Source organism: Coffea arabica, chromosome 2c (genome assembly GCF_036785885.1).
Source record: "Coffea arabica cultivar ET-39 chromosome 2c, Coffea Arabica ET-39 HiFi, whole genome shotgun sequence".
Taxonomy (NCBI): Eukaryota; Viridiplantae; Streptophyta; class Magnoliopsida; order Gentianales; family Rubiaceae; genus Coffea; species Coffea arabica.
This window is the reverse complement of record NC_092312.1, coordinates 59,083,777-59,106,877: the sequence shown is the minus strand read 5'-3', so window position 1 is coordinate 59,106,877 and position 23,101 is coordinate 59,083,777. Positions and strand designations below refer to the sequence as shown.

General features: G+C 35.7%; 2 protein-coding genes across 12 annotated transcripts; one reads left to right on the top strand and one right to left on the bottom strand.

The window, feature by feature from the left end:
• The first annotated feature begins 940 nt into the window (after nt 1–940).
• On the top strand, nt 941–15,706 carry LOC113727384 (uncharacterized). 11 transcript variants are annotated; one of them, XM_027251519.2, is made up of 9 exons: nt 941–1,170; nt 5,101–5,741; nt 5,919–6,024; nt 6,744–6,836; nt 7,025–7,112; nt 8,100–8,278; nt 9,063–9,313; nt 13,785–13,966; nt 15,281–15,706. In XM_027251519.2, the coding sequence occupies exons 2-9, from the start codon at nt 5,387–5,389 to the stop codon at nt 15,446–15,448; spliced, it is 1,422 nt and encodes a 473-aa protein (XP_027107320.2). In that variant the 5' UTR covers nt 941–1,170; nt 5,101–5,386; the 3' UTR covers nt 15,449–15,706. The 11 variants fall into 11 exon arrangements, with proteins under 11 accessions (XP_027107320.2, XP_027107319.2, XP_071932141.1 ...); XM_027251518.2 differs by having other exon boundaries at nt 6,917–7,112; XM_072076040.1 differs by having other exon boundaries at nt 5,096–5,741; nt 6,917–7,112.
• A 1,707-nt stretch (nt 15,707–17,413) lies between these two features.
• On the bottom strand, nt 17,414–19,875 carry LOC140035359 (large ribosomal subunit protein bL21m-like). Its single transcript, XM_072076036.1, has 3 exons — nt 19,449–19,875; nt 18,007–18,081; nt 17,414–17,838 (listed from the first exon to the last, which is right to left on the bottom strand). Exons 1-3 carry the CDS (start codon nt 19,560–19,562, stop codon nt 17,722–17,724), a joined length of 306 nt encoding a protein of 101 aa, XP_071932137.1. The 5' UTR covers nt 19,563–19,875; the 3' UTR covers nt 17,414–17,721.
• Between the last annotated feature and the right edge of the window lie 3,226 nt (nt 19,876–23,101).

Below are 23,101 nucleotides of genomic sequence, written 5' to 3'. Positions count from 1 at the left end.
AAAATAAACCTACTAAATAAAGTCCAACATAAAAAAAATATAAAACTTAGAAAAAACAAACCTACTAAAGTGCCCTAAGCTCACTAAATAACAAATAAAATAATATGATAAGTTTAAGCCCACAAGAAAATTGATTTAGTAATTATAGGATGAATCATTAAAGAATAGGAGTAATCGAATATATCCTTAAACTTGGCAAATGATTACTGTACCAAAAGGAAAGTGACAAATATTCAATTAGGTGAATAACTTAAAAACAGGACTTATCACATTATTCCTAAAAATCTTACTTGACAGATCAATCTTCTTTAACGAAGGAGTAATAAGTGGTAAAGTGATAAAGGCAAAATGGGGTGAATGATTTTAAAATGAGACTAATCAATTATCCCTCAAAATTTGATTTGACAAATGTATTTTTCAATTATGAAGTTAAAAGGTTTTAAAGTTTGAATAATAAACTATAAGTGGTTTACGAAACAATCAATTGAATCATCTAACAAAGAGATATTGAGAAAGTTTTAAATTCTAAATTTGATTGGTGATACAATTAGTTATAATCAAGTATTTCAAATTTTTTTAATTAGATTTTATGTATTAAAATAAATAAAAAATCCAGAAAAAAGAATGAAAAGTTTGGAAGTTATCGAGGGGTCTCCACTAAAAATTCCTTCTACAATATATAAATATAAATATATATATATAGATGTTAATATAAATTTTAATATTTCTTTATATACTAAAGGGATAATTTCGGAAACCTGCCCTGAGGTTTTTGACAATTGCAGGTAGTACCCCTCTAATTTGAGATATTATAAAGACCCCCCTTGGCTTATTGAATTACCTAAAATAACCTTGTTTTAAATGTTAATTTACATGGAAAAAAAGAACTATTAAGAAAGAGGTTAAACAAAAAAAAAAAAAAAAAAAAAATTCCCAAGCAACGGAGCTTCTCTCTCTACTCTTTCCCCCGACTTCCCATTTTATGCTCTTTCCATCCCCTTTGCGGAATCTCTCTGATTTTCTGCCACTCGTTACTGTAAACTGGTCGAAGAAGGAAAGGATTTTCTCTTGAAAAATATCTACCCAACCAAAACTTAGTCCAACTCCTGGCAATGCCTGCAGCGATTTCCATCAATGGGTCTCTCTTGCCTAGACGAAGGAAGAGCATCGGTAAGGTTGCCAAACCACCCTCTATTCGGAGCCAACACTCCTCTTGTCCTGCCACAATGGAAATCTATGCCAATTTTTCTTGTTCTTTTGTTTAGACCCAAATCGTCCGCCTTTCAAATATTCTTTTTTTTTTCTCTGTTCTACTTCATACACCCACAACCAGTGGCTCTCGTCATTTTACCCTTTCTCTAATCCCCGAAATACCTATTTTATGTAATGTATTGTCCATGGACATGGATATTTTGGGGATAATGGCAGCGGAGTTGTGGCTACTGGTCTTTGCATTTTACTTGTGGCCTTTATGCTATTGTTACGAAATTAAATGAGAATTTTCGTGGACAGTTAACGGCCATGGTTAACACATATAACTATTGCTTAGAACAAGAATCGGAGATATAATTGTGGAGTAGGGAATAGGTGCACCATGCTTGGCCAATGAGATTTGTAGCTCACTGATTTCTCTCTTTTTATTTTTCCCCCCTTCAACAATCACGTTCACAATTTTAATGTGTCTGTTTGTGGAGTCTTTAATACACTATCATTGTATGTTTAGTTATATATATATATATATATATATATATACACATGTACATATATGCATGTATGTATATATTGAAGTAATTTGTTGGTGATGGTTTTTGTCTTGTGTTTGTGAGAGGTTCTGGAGGCTGAGCTTTTCTGCTATAAATGGATAATGCAGGAAAAAAAATGGCAAATGAATTAATGCCTCTTTATTGGGCCAAAACATGAGATGCATGAATAATGTGCTTATATTATTTGGTCACCAACATTTGTAGGTCGATTTTGTATTTTTTGTGGTGAAGATAATTTAGATAACTAACCAAGCCTTGTGCATCAGAGCTTGGACAAATTATGACAAAGATAATTGACAAAAAAATAATGAAAACTAAGAGGTCATCTTCCCACCAAATGTTCCTTTTTTTGCACATAAAAAGAATCATATAAAAAGAATGCAAAATGTGGATGAATATCAGAAATGAGTGATCTTGTGACGCTGCTCACCCAATAATGTAGAAAATTTGCTGTTGTTCATTACGCTTCAAGTTATTCAGATGGAACCAAGAATTTTTCTTTTTTTGCTCAATGAATTAATTGAGTAGGATTAGTAGTGGAGCTCTAGTTGATTTCTTTCACATATTACATTTAGTGCTGTTAACAAGTTGTTTGTTTGGATAGATTATTATTTGAAATAATTACTGTAACATTTTTTGTGATGTGATGTATATGAGATAAAAGGGTGATTGGAAATATAAAAATGTGGATTGGAAAATGTGTTTATGATGCAAGCGAAATATTATTTGGAATAATTTCATTATCCAAACAAATCCTTATAATCCTTGAGAAAACACTGCATTACTTTTAAAATTTTCCCTGATAGCCTAATTGTCACATTTAAATTTCAATCTCTCATTTAAAGTCTTCCGTCCGGTGTCATGCTTTATAGGTTCCCTAAAATGTTTCTTGAATCATGACTCGCACATAATGTATTAGTGTGCCTGAAAATTTTGATTCTAATGGTTCCGCCAATTCAAATTATAACAACACCTCAATATCTCTGCCTCTCTATCCAAATCTCACCCCTACCACCTCTTCCTCCTCCAGAGCAAATTACTTTCTCAAACTCCTGATTAAAAGTCTAGAAGCTGCAAAGACCCTATCCCTTCCGTGATCACCATGTTATCTTACTATGGTTCTCAATCTCCTGCTGTTGTTGGGCAAATCTGTATGTTTTCTCCGTCTCAATCTCCCTTTCTCTTATACAGCTTAACAATCACACCACTTAAATAAACTTTTGAAAGGAACAGGTATCTTTTCCCCGTGCCTCCTCCTTCATGAACTTGGTACAGAGTTAAGGAAAAATCCAAGTTGTTTCCTTTCAAAGATTTAGTTAGTGGAGGTTATAGTGGTAAATTTATTGCCATTGATCTGGCCTTCTCTAAATTTGGGATGCTGATTTTCTTTTGCTACTTCTTTATATGGTATTTAATAAACAGAATCAGGTCATGGTGCTTCATATTTGACACATTTGTTTGTTCAGGGGTTATAATACTACTTGTACTATTGTCTTTTGTTTTTTCTCTTTTATCTTTTGCAAATTAGTTTGACTGTCGGCCACATTTTGTTCATCTGGTGATTCAGATTTTCTTTCCTGTGGGTCATTTTGCTTCTGCTATTATTCATTCTATTGCATGTCTTATTGGAATCATGCATGTTAAGATTGCTCCTATGTAAATAATAGCATGATCCATGTTATCATTATTTCTACTAGATAAAGTGCTCATAATCAGCTCTGTTTTATGCTACTAAAATAGAAAAATACTCACGAGGCCTGCTGTATTTTCGCTTAATACATACGGACTGTTGATTCTCTTTCATTGGCGGATATGGGATTGTAGCAACGATGGCATCTACGCAAGAGTGGCTTTGTTTTTGGAGAAGAGGTGCTCTGTTTTGATTTGTTTTAAATGCTCTGTAAATGAGGTGACTGCAACGCTGAATGAGGGATGAGGAATATAGGGTTTGGCTATGATATTTATTTTGCAATTAAATCCCTGTATTTTGATTAATCATTATTTTCAACAAGTAACTTAATCTCTTTACAATTTTGCACTTTATAATATAATTTCAGCCTCTTAGACTTGAAAAATTTACCTTTCTAAACAAGCTTATGGTTCTTTTCAACCTAATTGCACATTTAATTAAAATTTTTTATTAAAATACACTTTATATATCATTGTGCATAAATTTTAGAATAATTTATTTCTAAAAATCTTATCCATCTATGAGTTTAAGGAGCACACCCTTGCACCTGTGCCCAAAATTGGACACGTATCTCTGAATCCTACAATTTTCAGATATGCGAATCTAACACTTCGACATGCACCCATATCTGACCCCTGCCCCCAAGTTCATGTAACATAGGTATTTGAGGTTCAGTTTGTACTGATACTTCAGTGGTTGTTCTATCAATAAAGGTTGAGCACTCACATTGAGTAGATAGTTTTTCTGTTTAGGCTTTTCTTAGTGCTCAATGTGTGATTATTTTTCCATATGTCGTTATGTTTTGTTATATGTGCTATTTCTTCTGCTTCACTTCCATTACTTAATCTATGCATCTGTTTTCTTTCAATACTGCCCCAAATAGAGAAGAAGCACATATCTCTTAAGGAAAGAGTAGGATAAGGTTAAACAGATGATTAGGTTTTTCAGCACTTGACATCCTCTTAGTGCTTGTGTGCCTTTTGAAAGGATGTTCATTTTATGAGAAGGTATTTTGATATTTGAAGTTAGTCACTGCCACTATAAAACCCTGCAGATCCCATGGGCTAACACAACTAAAGTGGTTTCTCTTGAATAACGTATCTGGTATCTATCATTGATGTCAAACTCTTTCACACTTGGTCTGACGAGGTAGTTTCCCATATAGGTTTTGCTGCTTTTCTAACTTCAATTCTTAGTTCTATGTGCTATTATAGCGATTCTAACTTATCTAGAGTTCAACCTTAGGTTTGAACAGATCATGTCACTCTAGGTTGAGACCTCTATGTTTTAAAATTTCTTTGCCAACGCAGATCATCCAAATATCTGGCTTTGCAAATTTTCAGTGCCTTCTGGGGACCCTCAAGCATAGGCTTGATGCACAAGACTAGCTTGGTGTGAACTATCTGGATGTCCCTCTAGCTCTACCTATCTTTCATAATTTGACATTTGCTGGAAAGTTTGTTATTTTAATAAGAATTCTGAATTTAATGACCCGGGTACTAGTATTATTAATGGGATTTTTTTAAGGAGTCTGGTATTTTCTTGGTTTGTTTGTTTTAATGTTCTTCTCTTGGATTCTTGTATATCACTCTGTTTATTCTTGGAAATCACTATATTTATTTCTGTTTCTACTTCTTCCAAGTGCAGGATAACCCCAAGGGGTTGTGGGTGTTTTTCTACCAATTGGAGTTCTCCCATGTTTCAAACCAAAAGAATTAGAAAAGACAAATTCAAGCCCTAATGAAAGTCATGAACTACTTGGGCGAGCACCGGAGGAAATTTCATTTAAAAAAAAGGCATTCTTGGGTGTTCATTAATGCCTTTTAAATAGTATTACTAGCAAACTTCCCGACAGCCATCAAGCACTACAACTTGCATCACCATCAAGAAAATCTCATTTTCTGGCCCACACAAACAACTCTATGTGAAGATAATGATGAGGAAATCATCTTCAATTGATCCTCGTGACCATACCTGCCTCGTGCTCAAGTACGCCATATCATCGCGGCTTTTGTTAATAACCTTGATATCTCTCTGGCGATCTTTTCTCAGCCCATACGACACCTCCGCTTTTATTTACCCTGGCTGCCTCTCATCCGCAGACGCCAACGCCAATGCTGATACAGATCCTCAACTGCTGTTTCCACATGTTGCGTCTGCATTGGAGGGCAGCATTGTTTGGGACAGTGTTTACTATGTTCGTATCGCACAATGTGGCTATGAATATGAACAGTCCTACGCCTTTTTCCCTTTGCTCCCCATTTGCATCTCTCTCTTATCTCGAACTGGTCAGTTTTTCTAATTTTAATTTTACTGAATAAGTCCTTTAAATGGGACATCCAAAATCAAAATTGTACCAGGAATTTGAAGGGTGGGGGAGGGGAGAAAATTGTTTTTATTTTTGTATTAGTGATATTGTGCAAAATTTCTTATATTAAAGTTTTCTTATGTCTCTTTTCCCGCAGTTTTTGCACCATTGATACCAATTATTGGACATAAAGCTGTACTGGGATTATCGGGATATGTACTTAACAACATTGCATTTGTTTTCACTGCTTTATATATTTACAGGTTCGCAAGGATATTTTTGGCATGATGCATTTAAATAGTTATCTTTCATGTTGAGATAATGTGAAAGGCTTTTTGTCATTTAATGGTATATTTTCCATTTTAAACTCTGGTCGAGGAATGCGATGTCTTGTGGATATGCTCTTAATAGGATTAACATACAAATAAAGTGAATTTCAGAATAATGAAATGGAAACTCTGTTATCAGAGTAATTAAAAGATGATATATATATATATATATATATATATATATATATATATATTGCTCACTTGATGTTTTCAGGCGTGTCAAATATGTCTGTTTTGTGCTTATTGCTTTGTCCTTAACCATGTGTATTGTCACTTCCAAACATAAAGTTTATCAGATGGAAGTTAATATAACAGTATATGATCGCGTTATTCGTCTAAATGTTGCAATAGTTCAAACATACTGCATCTATTGCTATTAAAACATATATTCATCTGTATGACAACAATTTAGCCCCTAAAGAAGAAAATCTTGTTAACAATTGATGGAAGTCTAGCTGCAATAAAATCAGATTAGATTGCTGTTTGTTTTTGTGGTTCTGTGATTTAGCAGTATCCTTCGTAGCTTCCAACATACTGGCAAATGCATTTGTTTATATAAATAAATGTGTGTTTGTGTGTGCGTCCTTTTTTTTAATGGTGATACAGACCTATTTGGTTTCTGACTTCCGCTTTTGTTTTTTTCTTTCAAACAGGCTTTCAATTCTTATATTGAATGACTCAGAAGTAGCATTGCGAGCATCAATTTTGTTCTGCTTTAATCCAGCCTCCGTATTCTACTCATCAATGTAATTTCATGTGCCAAACCTTTTTTAAGCATGAATAAGAAATATTTAGGCTGAACATAGCTTGATCTTCTGATCTGCAGATATTCTGAGAGTTTGTATGCTGTCTTCTCAATTGTGGGATTGTACAATTTATTGGGTCATGCAAATAATGTTGCAACACTTTGCTTTGCTCTCTCTGGCGCTGCTAGGTCAAATGGGATGCTCAATGCTGGCTATTTTTGCTTTCAAGCAATGCATCAGGCTTATGATGCCATCATTCTCAAAAAGCATGCTTCTGTAAGTGCCCTATTTCCCCTTCTAAATAATCCTTTTCTGCTGGTCCTTAGCCAGTAATAAGGTTAAATTTAGGCTACAAATAAATTTTCAACTATTTATTCTTGGTTCTTTCTGTTTGGATGTGCAATATCTCTATATACCAAATGGAGATATTAAAACTTCATAAAATCTGCAAAATCTCTACGGGTAGTCAGACTGTGCATTTCCATCCACAGCACAAAAAGCTGGAGTTTTTCTTGTCACCTTTATCCTTTCTTCTTTGACATACTAGGATTGGCATTAGTAGTGACTTGAGAAACATGTTAATTTCTTTGGTAGAACTTCTGTGTGTGTTATGGTCATACTTTTTTGTGAAGCAGCATGGTACGGATCAGTGTGTTTGTACGTAGATAGCTACTGGTGGTGTAGGTAGTCCCTAATTGAGTTGAATCTTTCACCAGCTTTGAGTGTGTGCATGCAGACTGTATTTGATCGTTGGAACCCCTGATCTATTCTTATGTATGTTTGAAACTGTTCTACCATTTTTTTTCTCATGAATGTATATGATCTTTGGGATGCCTGTGATCTTTTCTTGACATTTGCTTGAACTTTATCTTCCTGAGCAATGACCTACTAACAAATGGCTTTGTGTATCAATTTGATTGACGGTCTTGTTAGTTACTCTTGTCATCTTTACCTATTGTCTGGTTTTTATGCATTGATAAGATGATTACTAGACTAACGGTTCCAAGAGCCTGTAGCTTAGTGATTGGATTTGTTTACTTTTTAATCCCTTTCAAGATTAATAATTCAAGAGTGTAGAGTTGCACGAACTGTGGAGAAGAAGTATCCTCACCAATAGTTTTTAACTTTTACATTTGATTTGGTTCTTAAGAGAAAATGATAACTTTAATGTTAATTTTTCATTCCCTTTGATGTGTAGAATTCCTGGTTGTGGCTATTATCAAACTCAGGTTATGTCCTAATTATTCCTTTTATTAATGCCAGCTTGCTCTGCCGGTGGTTGTTTCTGGTGCTTTCCGTTGCTTCTGTATCTTTATTCCTTTTGTCTCTTTTCAAGCATACGGATATTTAAATATCTGTAGAAGACATGCAGAGGATGAAATGATCCCTTGGTGCAGGGCAAGAATACCTTTGCTGTACGATCATATTCAGAGTCATTATTGGTATGTTGATGCATTTTCTTTCCTCTCAAAGTTTATGCCTGTTATACATGCATAGTCAAATGTACTTTGGTGTCCAGTTGAAACACAAACTGGGTTGTTGGTTCATCTATTAACTTAAATAAATTGGAAGCATGCTGTGACATATCAATCATTCTCCATAATACATCTGCATTGGATTAGCATTAGTAATTTAGTATGCTTACTCCTAGACTTAATGCACTCCATACATGAGCGCTTTTCAGTGATTATCCAATTTGTAAGTTCATAGCTGATAAACATGCATATCTATGTTTCGTCCTTTTTCTTCTGCCACTATTGAGGTTAGTATCATTATTAAGGTGAAATTTTTTTCTGTTTTCAATAAGTTCTAATGTTCAATAACGCTTGTCAACAAGCAACAACTCTCAGGCATTCTTGCAGTCAAGCTGTCATCCCTAACTATTCATTGTTGAATTCTTTCTTGTGCATGTATATATAGTTGGGTATCTCACATGTCTAGGATGCTGCATCAGTCCAATGTTTGTGGTCGATCCAAGTGTTTTGGTGGTAACATTTTTTTTGTGATTCCTGCCCTTGTGCCATTTTCTATATTTTTTGGTCTTCCTGCAGAAGAACAGATAGATGTGGAGACAGGAATTTTTACTATACGTGTTGCAATTGCTTCTGTCCTGCTGCTATACTTGCAATTTACTTTTCACCTTTACATTATTCATGTGTTTTTGGAATAATTTTTCAATTTATTTTTTAAATTCGAGCTGATTTTATTTTATTTTTTAAATTCTAGGGGAGTGGGCTTCTTGAAGTATTTCCAAGTGAAACAGTTGCCCAACTTCCTCCTTGCGACTCCGGTGTTGTCTCTTGCTATCTGTTCAATTGTATATTACGTGAAGCTGTCTCCTAAAGTTTTCTTTTCTCTTGGTTTGGGAGCTTTTCCTGCTAACAAAGAGTTGTTTGCATACATTATACCCCCGGGAACAACTGGAGAGCCCGAAACTCCTGGCTCTCTGGAAGATGAAACATCAAGCACACTGCAAGGTATTGCTTTCCAATAGTTTGTGTTCAAGACTATTCAGCACCTCTTTATCTGGTAAAGTAGTAAGCAGTAGGTTAAAGAACCAAGAAAGATAAGGTTTGTGATGCTGCAGTTTTCCATCTACCTCAGAGTTTGCCCATCTATGTTGCTAGTTATCTACCTCAGAGTTTGCCCATCTATGCGGCGAGTTAGTTATCTCCAAGTATTATTTGAGGTGCTGTTACCATGTAATTTGGGAAGGCATATGATGGGATGGGGATTGAAAGATTTGTTCCTGTTAAGAGAATATAAGTATTCTTGTAGATAATAAATTAGTAAGGGTATTCTTGTAAATAGTTTGTTAGGTTTGTACTCCTAAAAATACTAGTTGGTCACACATAATACTGTGACTAAATGTTTTCCTCCCAAGATACCTATTGTCATGGTATCAGAGCAAAAGTCCTAGAGTTAGGGTTAAACATCTAGCAAAAGTTTTGGTCATCGCGACTGTTCACGCGATACTGTTCATTGTGGTACTGTTCACACGGACTATTCATCGTGATACTGTTCACACGACACTGTTCACTGTTCACGGCGCTATTCACGCTCTCTGTTCACTGTTCACGGCACTGTTCCGTCACTGTCATTTCGAGTTTTGACCCTGTCTTTGGTTTGACGTGCTATTCGTCATGGTTGAAAGGTTTGTTAATACGGTTACCACTGACCAAATTGAATCGAGTTTTTCAGCACATGGATCCCAGAAGACTGTTACTATATCTGAGGAAGATTATGTTAAATTCCTACAGTACCAAGCTACAAATCACGCATCTTTTCCCTCTGCTTCTTTAGCACAAAAAGGTAATGACTCATGGATTATTGATTCCGGGGCTACTGATCATATGTCAGGTACCTCTAAAATTTTTTCTAATTTTCAAGAGTCTACTCCCTTTCCTCATGTTACTTTAGCTGATGGATCTATCACTAAAGTTAAAGGACTAGGCACTGTAGAAATTAATCCATCACTTCCGCTGTCTTCTGTTCTTTACGAACCCAATTTGCCCTTTAATCTAATGTCTGTTAGTAAGCTCACTAAATTTCTACAGTGTACAGTTACTTTTTCTCCTGATTCTGTTGTCATTCAGGATTTGAAGACAGAGGACGATTGGTGGAGGGCATGAGCATAATGGTCTTTACTTTCTCAACTTCAATGGTCCGATAGCATGTCCTGCTACTGTTTCTCCTCTTGAAATTCACTGTCGTTTAGGTCATCCGTCTTTACAAAATTTGAAAAAGTTGGTTCCTACTTTGAGTCAATTATCTTCGTTAGAATGTGAGTCTTGTCAGTTAGGAAAGCATCATTATGTTTCTTTTGCTCCTAGAGTCAATAAACGGGTTTCTGAACTCTTTTTGTTAGTTCATTCTGATGTTTGGGGTCCTAGTCGAGTCACTTCAAAGTTAGGTTTTAAATATTTTGTAGTCTTTGTTGATGATTTTTCCAGAGTTACGTGGCTTTATTTAATGAAAGATCGTTCAGAATTATATTCCATTTTTTGTGCATTTGTTACAGAAATAAAGAATCAATTTGGTGTGCCCGTACGTATACTTCGCAGTGATAATGCGAAAGAATATTTTTCCACTCCTTTTAATACCTTTATGACTAAGTCTGGTATTATTCATCAGTCCTCTTGTCCTCACACTCCACAACAGAATGGAGTTGCTGAAAGAAAAATTGGGCATTTAATCGAAATTGCTCGAATACTGCTGTTGCACATGAATGTGCCCAAATAATTTTGGAGTGATGCAGTTTTAACTGCATGTTATTTAATTAATCGCATGCCATCTAGTATTCTTGGAGGTCAATTACCTCACTCCATTCTTGTTCCTCATGAACCTGTGTTTAAATTGCCTCCGCGTATTTTTGGATGTGTGCTTTGTTCATCAGCTTGCTCCCGGGGTGGATAAATTAGATTCTCGTGCTATTAAGTGTATTTTCTTAGGATACGCACGAGCGCAAAAAGGGTATAGATGTTACAGTCCAGTTTTAAATCGATTTTTTACTTGTGCTGATGTTACTTTCTTTGAATCCACTGCATATTTTGTCAAACAAAGTATGTCTTGTGAGTTAAACCAGTGTCCCTCTTTTTCCTCTCCTGTTTTACCAGTCCCTTCCCCTTTATTACCTGAGTTATCTAGTTCACCAGATTCCATAGCTCGATTATCTCGTCCTCATCTTCAAGTTTACTCTCGTCGTTCCATGGTTGAGAAAGTTCCTGATATGCCACGCACTTCACCAATTAACTCTCAATCTTCAAATCCAGGTATGACGCTCTCCTCTGAGTTAGATCTTCCTATTGCTTTACGCAAAGGTAAGAGAAATTGTACTTCCCATCCTATTTCTAATTTTGTTTCTTATTCTCGTCTCTCTATGTCATACTCTTCTTTTGTTGGTTTCCTTAATTCTATCTCCATTCCTAAGTCTATTACCTATGCTCTTAATCATCTTGGTTGGAGATTAGCTATGCAAGAAGAGATGTCTGCTTTGGAACAAAATGGTACTTGGGATCTTGTCCCTCGTCCTTCAAGTAAGCCTGTTGTCGGTTGTAAATGGGTGTACACTATAAAAGTGCAGCCTAATGGTTCTATTGATAGATTGAAGACTCGTCTGGTAGCTAGAGGATTTACTCAAGTGTATGGAGTAGACTACTTAGAAACATTTTTTCCTGTTGCAAAGATTACCTCTGTTCGTCTTCTTATCTCTTTGGCAGCAACTTATAATTGGCCATTGCATCAGTTGGATGTAAAAAATGCATTTCTGCATGGAGATTTGGAAGAAGAGGTATATATGGAACTTCCTGGATTTGTTGTTCAGGGGGAGAATCCGCGGTTGGTTTGTCGTTTGAAAAAATTCTTATATGGATTGAAACAGTCTCCGAGGGCTTGGTTTAGCCGGTTTAGTAGTGTTGTCATGGAGTTCGGTCTGACAAGATGTGGAGTAGATCACTTTGTATTTTATCGGCATTCTAATGCTGGTAAAATTTTATTAGTTGTTTATGTGGATGACATTGTGATTACAGGTGATGATGTTTTGGGGATCTAGAAACTTAAATCCAATCTGCAGGCAAACTTTCAAAGGATTTAGGTCATCTACAGGATTTTCTGGGTATTGAGGTAGCTCGGTCTAAATATGGGATTTATTTATGTCAAAGAAAATATGTATTCGATATGTTGAGTGAAGTTGGGATGTTAGGTTGCCGACCTGTGGATACTCCTATAGATCCCAATGTAAAATTAGCAGGAGATCAAGGTGCATTACTTGATGATCCTAAGCAATATCGAAGACTTGTGGGTAAATTAAATTATCTCACTGTAACGAGACCTGACATTTCGTTTGCAGTGAGTGTTGTGAGTCAATTTCTTGATACCCCTCGTACTAGTCATTGGGATGCTGTTATACGGATTTTCAGGTATCTTAAGAATGTTCCTGGAAAAGGGCTGCTGTATCAAAATCATGGACACACTGATATTGAAGGATATAGTGATGCAGATTGGGCTGGTTCTGCCTCAGATCGAAGATCGACTACAAGATATTGTGTATTTGTTGGTGGTAATTTAGTGTCGTGGAAGAGTAAGAAGCAAACAGTTGTATCCAGATCAAGTGCAGAATCTGAATACCGCGTTATGGCTCATACTGTGTGTGAGTTGGTTTAGTTGAAGAGCATGTTACTGGAACTTGGGTATGAGCATAAACAGCCTATGAATTTAGTGTGTGATAATCAGGCGGCTGTTCATATTGCGTCTAATCCAGTGTTTCATGAAATGACAAAACATATTGAAGTTGATTGTCATTTCATTCGAGAGAAATTGTTTGACGGGGTCATCAAGACATCTCATGTACCGTCTGTAGATCAATTGGCTGATGTGTTTATCAAGAATTTAGGGGGCTCTAGGGTGAAATACATTTGTAACAAGTTGGGTGCTTATGATATATATGCTCCAACTTGAGGGGGAGTGTTAAGAGAATATAAGTATTCTTGTAGATAATAAATTAGTAAGGGTATTCTTGTAAATAGTTTGTTAGGTTTGTACTCTTATAAATACTAGTTGGTCACTCATAATACTGTGACTAAATATTTTCCTCTCAAGATACCTATTTTCAGTTCCCTTGGTTAATTTTACAGGAGTATTATGTACGTGCAGTTGGCTTGACTAGCCTAAGATCTGTGTATTCCCTAATGTCTTTATCTCATAAATTTAATATTTGCCATGCAGATAAACCATTGGTTAAGGTTTAATCATGAGACCAATTTTCACTAGTATTAGATATCTGCAATTGTTTACTAGTTAATTCATGAAATGTGTGGCATGCTTTTATTGAAGATGTTGCTTACCCATAGTTCGACATAATATGTTGTTCTTTCGATGAAGTTTGCAATTCTGTTTCTTTGGCTACAACTTGCAAATTTTATTGCAATTTAAAAGTTTTGTTATTTGCAGATGCTCAATCTCTTAGACAGAGGAAAAGGTTTACCAAGGGATGGAGCACTGTTAGGAATGTTTCATTACAATCAGGCAATGTGTCATCAGAAGGACGTGCATGTTTACCGGTTCTCGTTATTCCTTTCATTCTACATACTGGTTTCATGGCTGCCACAGCTTTTCTAGTCATGCATGTGCAGGTTGGATTTCCCTCTGTTTCTTTACCTCTCAAATGTCTTGTATTTGTTCTATTACTATATGTGAAGAAGATGTTAGATTATTATATTGCTGATGTGTGAGATGCTTTACTAGTCATGTTTAGTTGACTTGGCTGGTATTTTCTGAGTTTAATGCTACATTCTTTTCCTTTTTCTGTTTCTTTACCAATGATATATTCTGTTTCTTTGTTTGTGGCCTTGATTTTTCTTCTTCTGGTGATATGTCATGCCTGTAGTTTTGGTTTGTCTTTTTGCTTCCAGATGTTGCAAATTGAGATGACTTTGTGTGTGCCTTAAACAATTAACTAACTACTGATTTTTAGTCCCTGAAATTGTTTTTGATTTAGTAAGCCATAGTGAACCAAAATATCTTTAGATTGGATCTGATTTAGACACTTCTGCTGGTGATGGTGGATTGTTAGTTCTCATGAAATTTGGCAGTTTTCTTTCTCCCTTGTAGCCTGTTTTCCTATTTGGGTAGAGGGCAGCAAGCATGCACTTGTAGAAAAGTTTTTGGTTGATATTAGGTCATCAATCCTGCCTTCTGATAGAAGAGGTAAAAATTTAAAAGGGCGGATGACTGAAGGATCAATATGGCTTAAGACACACTTGGAAACCAATTATGGGCTTGAACCAATTGGAAATTTTTTTCCCCTCATGGATACACAGCTGCTTCCTAACTAGAATTTCATTTAGTGTCTTGTTTTTGTAAAGTTTTATGATGCAAAGGACGAACAAATATTTGCTCTTCGCTTCACATATTCGTGCCAGCACATATAGTTCTTACAATTGAACTTGTGTAATTACTCATAATCATCAACTAAAACCTTGTTGTTTGATAGGGCTGTAGTTATAAAGTTTTAACATGGAGAGTAAGGAACCAAACCGGTTTTATTTTTTACCATACTAGTTATGTATGGCAATAAATGTACTGGATACAGAAGACCAATTGTGCAATTAAAAAGTACATGACAGCTTAGATTATGATAGAATGTCCCTTGTGATATACATGTCAAACTACGTGGATCTTGGGATTGAGTTCTACTTCCTACTCCTACAAGTTTAGTGCAAGTAATGATTGTCCGTGGACATTTTAATGTATCATTCCATTTCCAGATAATACTTTTAGGAAATTGTGGGCATCGAGTATATGCATCTGTCTCTTTCAAGTATACACTTCAAATTCATTTGTGAAAGATAAGAAGCCGTTCATTCAATTTTTTAGACTTTTGATTAGCATATATTTCGTAATTTAATAACATCAATTATAATATGACCATCACCATGTTTTAACAGGTTGCTACTCGATTCTTATCTGCCAGCCCTTTGCTTTATTGGTTTGCCTCCCATGTCATGATGACACCCAGTATTGCCAAGAGATGGGGGTATTTTATTTGGGTATACTGTGCATCTTACATACTTATTGGCAGTTTGCTTTTCTCAAACTTTTATCCCTTCACTTGAGAATTGAGATGCTTGAATTCTCCGAAAAGTTATGGATGGTCAAATCTGGGTCATTATATTATGTTCTGCAGGAGATGAAGTTTTGATGCAACACTTTTGGAAAATCATCTTTGCCTGGCAGGCAGGGAAATTCTGTAGAGTGTATGGTAGCTGGATCTTGCTAATTGATCAAACATATGAACTAATTTAAAACTTGTCTCTATATGAATCTGAGTCCAGTTTTGGAATGTCAAGATAAATAGCCTGTTTGTGATTTCATAGTTGATTTAATTGCATGAATTGAGTTTCTTCTTGCAATGTGCATTTAATAGCAATATTTGAATTGTTCACGCTCCAGCTTCTTCCATGGAAGGGGAAGCTTGAGTCTTTGCTAATATCTAACTGTTATGCTTCAACCTGAGAAGCCAAAGAACATGATTCACCTACAGTCTAGTCTTGTAATTAACTATCTACATGTGGACATCAAATAGTGTCCCTTTCCAAAGGATGGGATGGTGATGTATCGAGCTTCTGATCATTTGGACATCAGGGAAATGCATGAAACGCTGTAGTAGAAGAAAAATAATCACAAGGTCAGTAAGCTGCACTTGCTGCTATATGGTAATAACACGAGAAGTTATCTTGTTCTTAAGTTTACATTCCAGCCGTAACTATAAACTTGTGCTCTCCATTGAGAGAGAGAGAGAGAGAGATTATGCACGTTTCTCCATCAAACTAAAGCCCGAGGTTGGCTACAATCGGCCATTTCAGTTTTCTCCTAGGAGCAAATACTGCATTTGCGCATGGAACACTTTAATGATCAAAATTTGGCACCTGAATATAAACATTTGGCTACACCAAATTCCACTGGTAATAAAACAAATCTGTGCTACCGAAAGCAGTGCCATATGATCAACTATTTTAAAACTGTGTTTCCAACACATTCAAGGCTTTGAGACACTGCACTTGAAGATAGCATGCTAGCGCCAGATCATCCAATTGTTGTAGGTTCACTTTTTTTTTTTTTTTTTTTATAAAATTTTTGGTCTTTTTACACCAAAAACAGAACCAATTCGATTCATCAATTACACTAACATAGGATCAAAGCAGTTTTTATTACAATTTCGTAATTCGACCCATCAATGGTTATATATGTTGATATAATTGAATAATATGAATCATAAATGATGAGAATATAAAGATTTAGATTCCCTTCAAGTTCAAGGAAATTCGTTTGATGATTGATAGTGCAATCGGGCTCAAGAATCATTGAAGATTTGTCCTGTTTATTTCTTGTTATTTATTTAAGTTTTCAACAATAATTGTTAGTTAATTAGAGTTAGTCTTGAGTTATTTTTGAGTCCTTAATAAGAGGAATAAAGGCTAAGGTCATGTTGATCATAATTAGGCCAATTTGAGTTAGTTTCCTATTCTAGCTGAATTAGAGTTTTAGAAAAGTAGTTAATTGCTTCTAAATTTATTTAGGAAGTTGTGTCAAGTTTAGAAGTCAAGTAAAATAAGAAAACTTGTATTGTTTCCAATTTAGATTAGGTTTTTGAGTCTTGTAAGGCTATAAATAGCCAAGTTTATGATATTATCAGTAGTGAGACAATTATAAATTGAATAAAAATTAAGAGTTTTTCTCTCTCAAGTTCCTTTGGAAGTGGTCCCTTGATATAAAGTGAATTGTATCTCCGTTCAAATTTTAGCTTATCAATTCAAAACCACATTGAATTGTGGTCCTATTCTACCAATACATCTTGGTTCCCTAATCCATTAGCTTGTGAGTTGAGATAATATCAAGATTGTTCGAGCAATCTCAGAGATTAGAGGGATCGAGATTGTTTCATCTCTGTATTCATAACTTGGTTAAGATAGATCCTTCTAAAACCTCAAGCCTAGAACGTCCTCAGTCAACAGGGGAGGACGCTAATCCAAGTATCAGAGAACAGCAACTGACAATTTGAACAATAAAAAGGCGAGGAATTAAAGAATTACTGATGATATATGGTCCAAATATTTATCATCAATGTGATAAAATGCATATTTGATGATTATTGATACAAATACCTGTCAGCTAACATATCAAGCCTACAAAAATGGTATTCATCACTGCCAAGATGTACACTACCCAAAAAGAAATTCGACTTTAGGGTGGATGGTTTAGGAATCCAAGGAATGCAAATTCCTTGGAGGGAACAGGTAAAAAAAAGGCTAGGGCAACAACAAAAAAAGGAAGGTGAAAAAGAACAAGGACTCCATGCTGCACGTGCTATGCTGCAACTCCCTCCTCTCTAAGCAGAAACTGCTGTCTTTTCCACCTTTGTAGCTCTCTTTTCAGTCTTCATAGATGGTATAGGTTCAGGCTTCGCAATTCCTTGTATATCAGTTATCCTCAACTTTGTTAGTTCCTAAGCGAGAAAAATATGCAAAGGTCAAAACCTTCCAATCACTCCCTCTCCAAAATACAGAAGAGAAGTCACATCAATAGCTTAGGGTAGACATAAACAAAACGCATGGGAAAATGACAAGGTACAGGAAATTCAGAAATTATACTTAACCGCTAATTGTTAACTTACCTGCCGATGCCCTTTGGTTCTTCTATAGTTCTTCCTCCTCTTTTTCTTGAATATGATGACTTTTGCATCTAATGCCTGACAGGAAGCATTTAAGTAAAAGAATTACAATGGGCAACTGAGAAAGAGAGCTAATGAAGAATAATTCATATAATGAATTGTTTTAACTTCAGCTAAACAACAAAATGCAGGCACAGGCATAACACCTGACTAACAGTATAATGAAAAGAGCGGCCCCATAAACGAAAAGCAAAGCCAGGGCGACGTGCAAAATTAAACTGGTGAAGTAACCAAGTTTTAGATAGCGTGAACACATGTTTAGTGCAGCTAATTGGTGACAAGGAAAGATGTAAACTGATGTCATTTTAACAGAATGCACAAATGTCCTGAAACTCCAGAAAACAGGTGATGATCTACTAAAAGGAAACAGGTGCTGATCTACTAAAAGAGATGTAGATGATTGGACAATAGGAGAAAGAAAATAACTTTGCCCTTGACTACCAAAATGCATTATTTTCTAATTGGAACTTTAATTTGGAGATAGGACTTAAAGAGTCTATTACAAGCTCTCTCTCTCTCTCTGTCTCTCTGTCTCTCTCTCTCTCTCTTCCCCCCAAGATAAGAATGCCACTATCTCAGTTTAATTGGTAAAGTTTCCAAACATGTAAATTCTTCCTCAAAGAAGAAAGTGATCCATCCTCCATTTAACCTCTCACCAAGTACTCAATAAGTCCCCGCTAACCTAGCACAACTCTTCTCATGTCAGCTCAAATCTTCAAGCTTGAATTGGATGTTAATATTGTGTAAACAGAGAAAATTGTTGACATTATTGATCATCACTCCATTGCAAGAAACTCGAGTTAGCTCAGTAATACACCATTAGAAACCATGATGCATTTCAACTTTGAGGAGAAAAACTAGTTTTTCTCTCATCAATAATATACCCATAAATCATAGACAAAATTATTACAATAGAATGAAACTTTATGCCACGCACACATTCATCCTATTCGCCCACAACTGTCTACAAGATACATGCCAACTAGCCCTTCCATCATTAATAAGCTACCCTGCAGAACTAACTACAATTAGAAAGCCACAAAATGCTACAGTGCCACAGTCTTAGTTAATCTCCAATTTTCTTTCCAACATCCAACATATATAGCACGCCATGTAGTAAAAATGGAAAGTGGTAATTGTGAATTGAGTTCAATGTGCCAAGAGAAAAAGGTGTTGCCCTAGATAAAAGTTCATTGGGCTGGTTGCTGCAATTTTATAAATGCAGATGAGGGAAAAGGCAATTTTATAAACGCCCTAGAACTTCAAAATTAATGCAGATGAGGGAAAAGGCAATTGTTCTGTTCAATAGCCACACATGCAAGGTCAAAACACAGATCTGTTTTAGTTGAAATCAAAAGATCAAAGTGATAGATTCTGTATCTTACATGCTCCTCAACAACAGCATGAACAGCTGCATCAGGCAACACTGGACGACCAATAATTGTCTGGGCCGTAGACCCCAGCATGAGAACCAGGTTTAAGATTAACTGCAGGAGCATATGTTTATAAATATTCAAGCCAGAGTTGATGTTTTGGTAATGTCAGAAAGCAGAATTATCAAAAGTTCAACGGTCACAGAAGAAAACAAAAGGAAACTAAACAAAAGATAATAAGAAAATTTTTAATTCATCACTCCGTTGCATAATAGCATCACTCCACCATTATCTATGTGCATGATAGGTATATTCAAACAAATGGCTCAAGGGAATTCGCATTTAAGTCCTAAGACTAACTAGTCAAACAAAGAACAAAGAGTTCAGTGCCAAATGCTTGCAAAGCAGCTCTTATGATTGGAAAAAGTTTGATAACCATGGAAAATGGAGTGGAAAGCAGCTTCACCATTATGCCGCTTATATGGTAGGAAAGGATGTAGTAAAAGGAAAGCCATAGAAACTTCATTGCTTAAGACACTTTCATTACCCAGTACAAAAGAATATATGAAGAACAAAATTTTTTATCTCTACAGTCTCTCATATGGCACTTAACAACACACAAGGAAATGAGATTTTTCCAAGAAAATGTATGCTACATGTTTTAGGCAGAAAATAAGCCTTCAAGAAAAAAACAAGACCTTCCTTCATCATTACTTCAGTTAACATGCAAAGTCTGAAAACCATTGGTAACATATGCATCGACATTCATCAATGAACAGTAGACAGTGAAGTACACAGCAGCCTGGCACAATGAGTATCAGCGGAAACATCTGTATTCCTACATAGGAGATCCAACAGACAATCATGATAACTAAAAGGAAGCAAATCGTCTTTAACCCTTAGCACACAACAATCAGCAAATTATTTTCTCACACTACTGGGAAAGCTTCAACTTTTAGCATATTAAACATCAACTAAGCCCATCATATGATAAATTCCTCCAACTTATGCCAATCAGCAGCTCGTTTTTTCATTTTGATTTGGTTTATTACCAGGAAAGGAAAGAAACAACTGTTAAACAATGAAAAGTAGGGCCGAATACTTCCAAAATCAATACTCCACACAAAGCACAGCCTTCTCTCGAAAGCTTAACTTTTAGGATACACACTAAAACTTAATGACAAGGCATTGAAATGCATAACAAGATGCACCGTCAAGGTGTCAACCACTTTATAAAGATAACAAAAAATAATTTTTACTAGAACGTTAATAATACAAAGCAGTTTGGTGCAATCTACATTATACAAATTTAGCACTCAGTCAGGTCATTCAGTACAGAAAACTATTGAAAAATTAACACAGTATATTTATCAATTACAGAAGCAAATCCCAATTTCGGGTAAAACCAGAACAGCAATAGTAATTTCGACTTATCTCATTCTACACTACTCCGATTGACCTGAAATTTTGTAGGCACCTATAAAATATCATTCCCTACAACTTTAATGTTTTGAGCTAAGGCCAATTCGGCCTCTATCTAGGACCTAAAAATTCAGACAGAATGTTCATCACAAAACCCTCACTTTTCAATTTTTGGTCCAAAACAGAAATTGGTTGCAATTAATCACTTTTTTCACCTCAAAGAGTCCTTAAACATCATTTCCAATCATCATATGTAGCCACACAATCATGTTCATATTAAAATAGAAAAATCCCCAAAAATAATAAAACTTCATCACTTCAACCACAAATCAAGAAATAATCCATAATATTGCATCTCATACCACCACCAATCATGATTTAAGCATCCCGGCCATGACAAGAAAATGGGAGAAAAATTGGGTCCAAATTTGTTTTAGTAAAGTTAGAAAAGTCTTTGTCAAAAGTCAAGGTCCAATGGTTTTGTGACAAATGGTCCTTTAGGGTTTTAATCTTATCTTTTTGTCTCTCCAATACAAATATCTTAACACATTGTAAAATAATATCACTTAATACAAAATTCCTACAAGTTGTCAAAAATATAATGCATTTACCTCACTTGCGGGTCCCACGTCCAAAATACGCTATTAATTTCTCAAAAACTAACCGATACTAGAAAAATCATTTTAAAACTATTTTTGCTCATAAAATTTATGTGGGGAATTTTTCTAATCAAGAAAATATAGAAAAGGCGAGCGTTAAAAAAAATAAACTCTAGAAAATTAGAAATTTTCCGGGTTCTCAAACTCATTTTTTTCGCGGCGTCACAATTTCCCCTACTTAAAAGAATGTCGTCCTCGACATTCCCTCTTGTACCAATCAAGTCAAGACATCCCGCACAAATCTCTCAAGAGTCAAATCAAACCCACAGTCCGGCATCCTAAACTTCAAGCCTAGGATACACTACAGATATCTGAAGCCTAAGCTCTGATACCAACTGTGACGGCCCCACCTCCCCCTAAGGCGAACCAGAGGGTTTGGAGGGTCGCCTGTCCAGTTCTCGCCGGGACTCAATTGTTCACTACAGTTCTCAAATGAATTACAATACAAATCTCAAATATACATCACATGGTCGACAAACATACATCCAAGTCTCCAATAATTACATGTCATAAGGGAAGCGGAAACGACTCTCAACTATACATAAAATGATTCCAAATCCAAATTATACAAGATATATGCAAACCAGTCACGTGAACAAGTACTACAAGTCCTTCCTTCGCCACGAGCCCTGTGGAGGGGAATAAAATATTTTTGGGGTGAGCTAGAAGCTCAGCGAGTAACCAGAAAAATCAATAATCAAATCGGTTTCATAATAGTTCATTTCAATGATGTCATAAATCAATGATGTCATAAATCAAATGATAAGTCCAGAAACAATTACAACATTTTTAATACAATAAATATGGAGTATCAATAATTCAAGAAACATTTAGCATGGAAAGCAATAAGAACACATTCATTAAAAAGATACGGGCTCACAAGGAGCCAAATGTTCCCGCGCGCGCTCGTTCTCCTGACATTTCTTTTTTTTTTCTTTTGAAAATGCATTTTTTTCATTCAACCTTTCCCGGACATCGTCCAAGCTCCACCAACCTCCACCAACCTACAAAGGTAATACTCGAGTATACCAAACGTTCACCCAGGTCCCTAATCGCCCGACCGAGTCCTCTTCTGACTCGAGACGACCGGTAACAAGGGGCAATGGCCAGTTCAGCCCAAAAGGCTTACATTCATGCGCAAGTAGCATTTAATCATTAATCATGAAAATTTCACATTTATTTAGGTCGAGTGCGATAAAGTACACACTCGCCCAGAAAACTCGTTTTAACAATCATTGAAAACACTTAACACATTATCAATCCATAATAACAAGCCCATAAGTCAAGGAAATATATCAAACAAGGAACACTCTCATATAAGCACACATGATATGCAAGAAAACAGTTCAAAAGTAACTTTGGAAATAGTTCAAAAGTAACTTTGGAAACAGTTCAAAAGTAAATATTGCAAGAAACGTTTCACAAGTACTTTGGAAATAGTTTAGGGTCACTCACCTCCGTGGCTCAGAAACCATCCATCATATATCATTGCCTTGCTCAAATCCAAGTCTTAGATCACAAACTCAAAGCAATCAAACCCTTTAAAACTTCGGACAACACTTCCCCTACATTTGCTTACTTTCC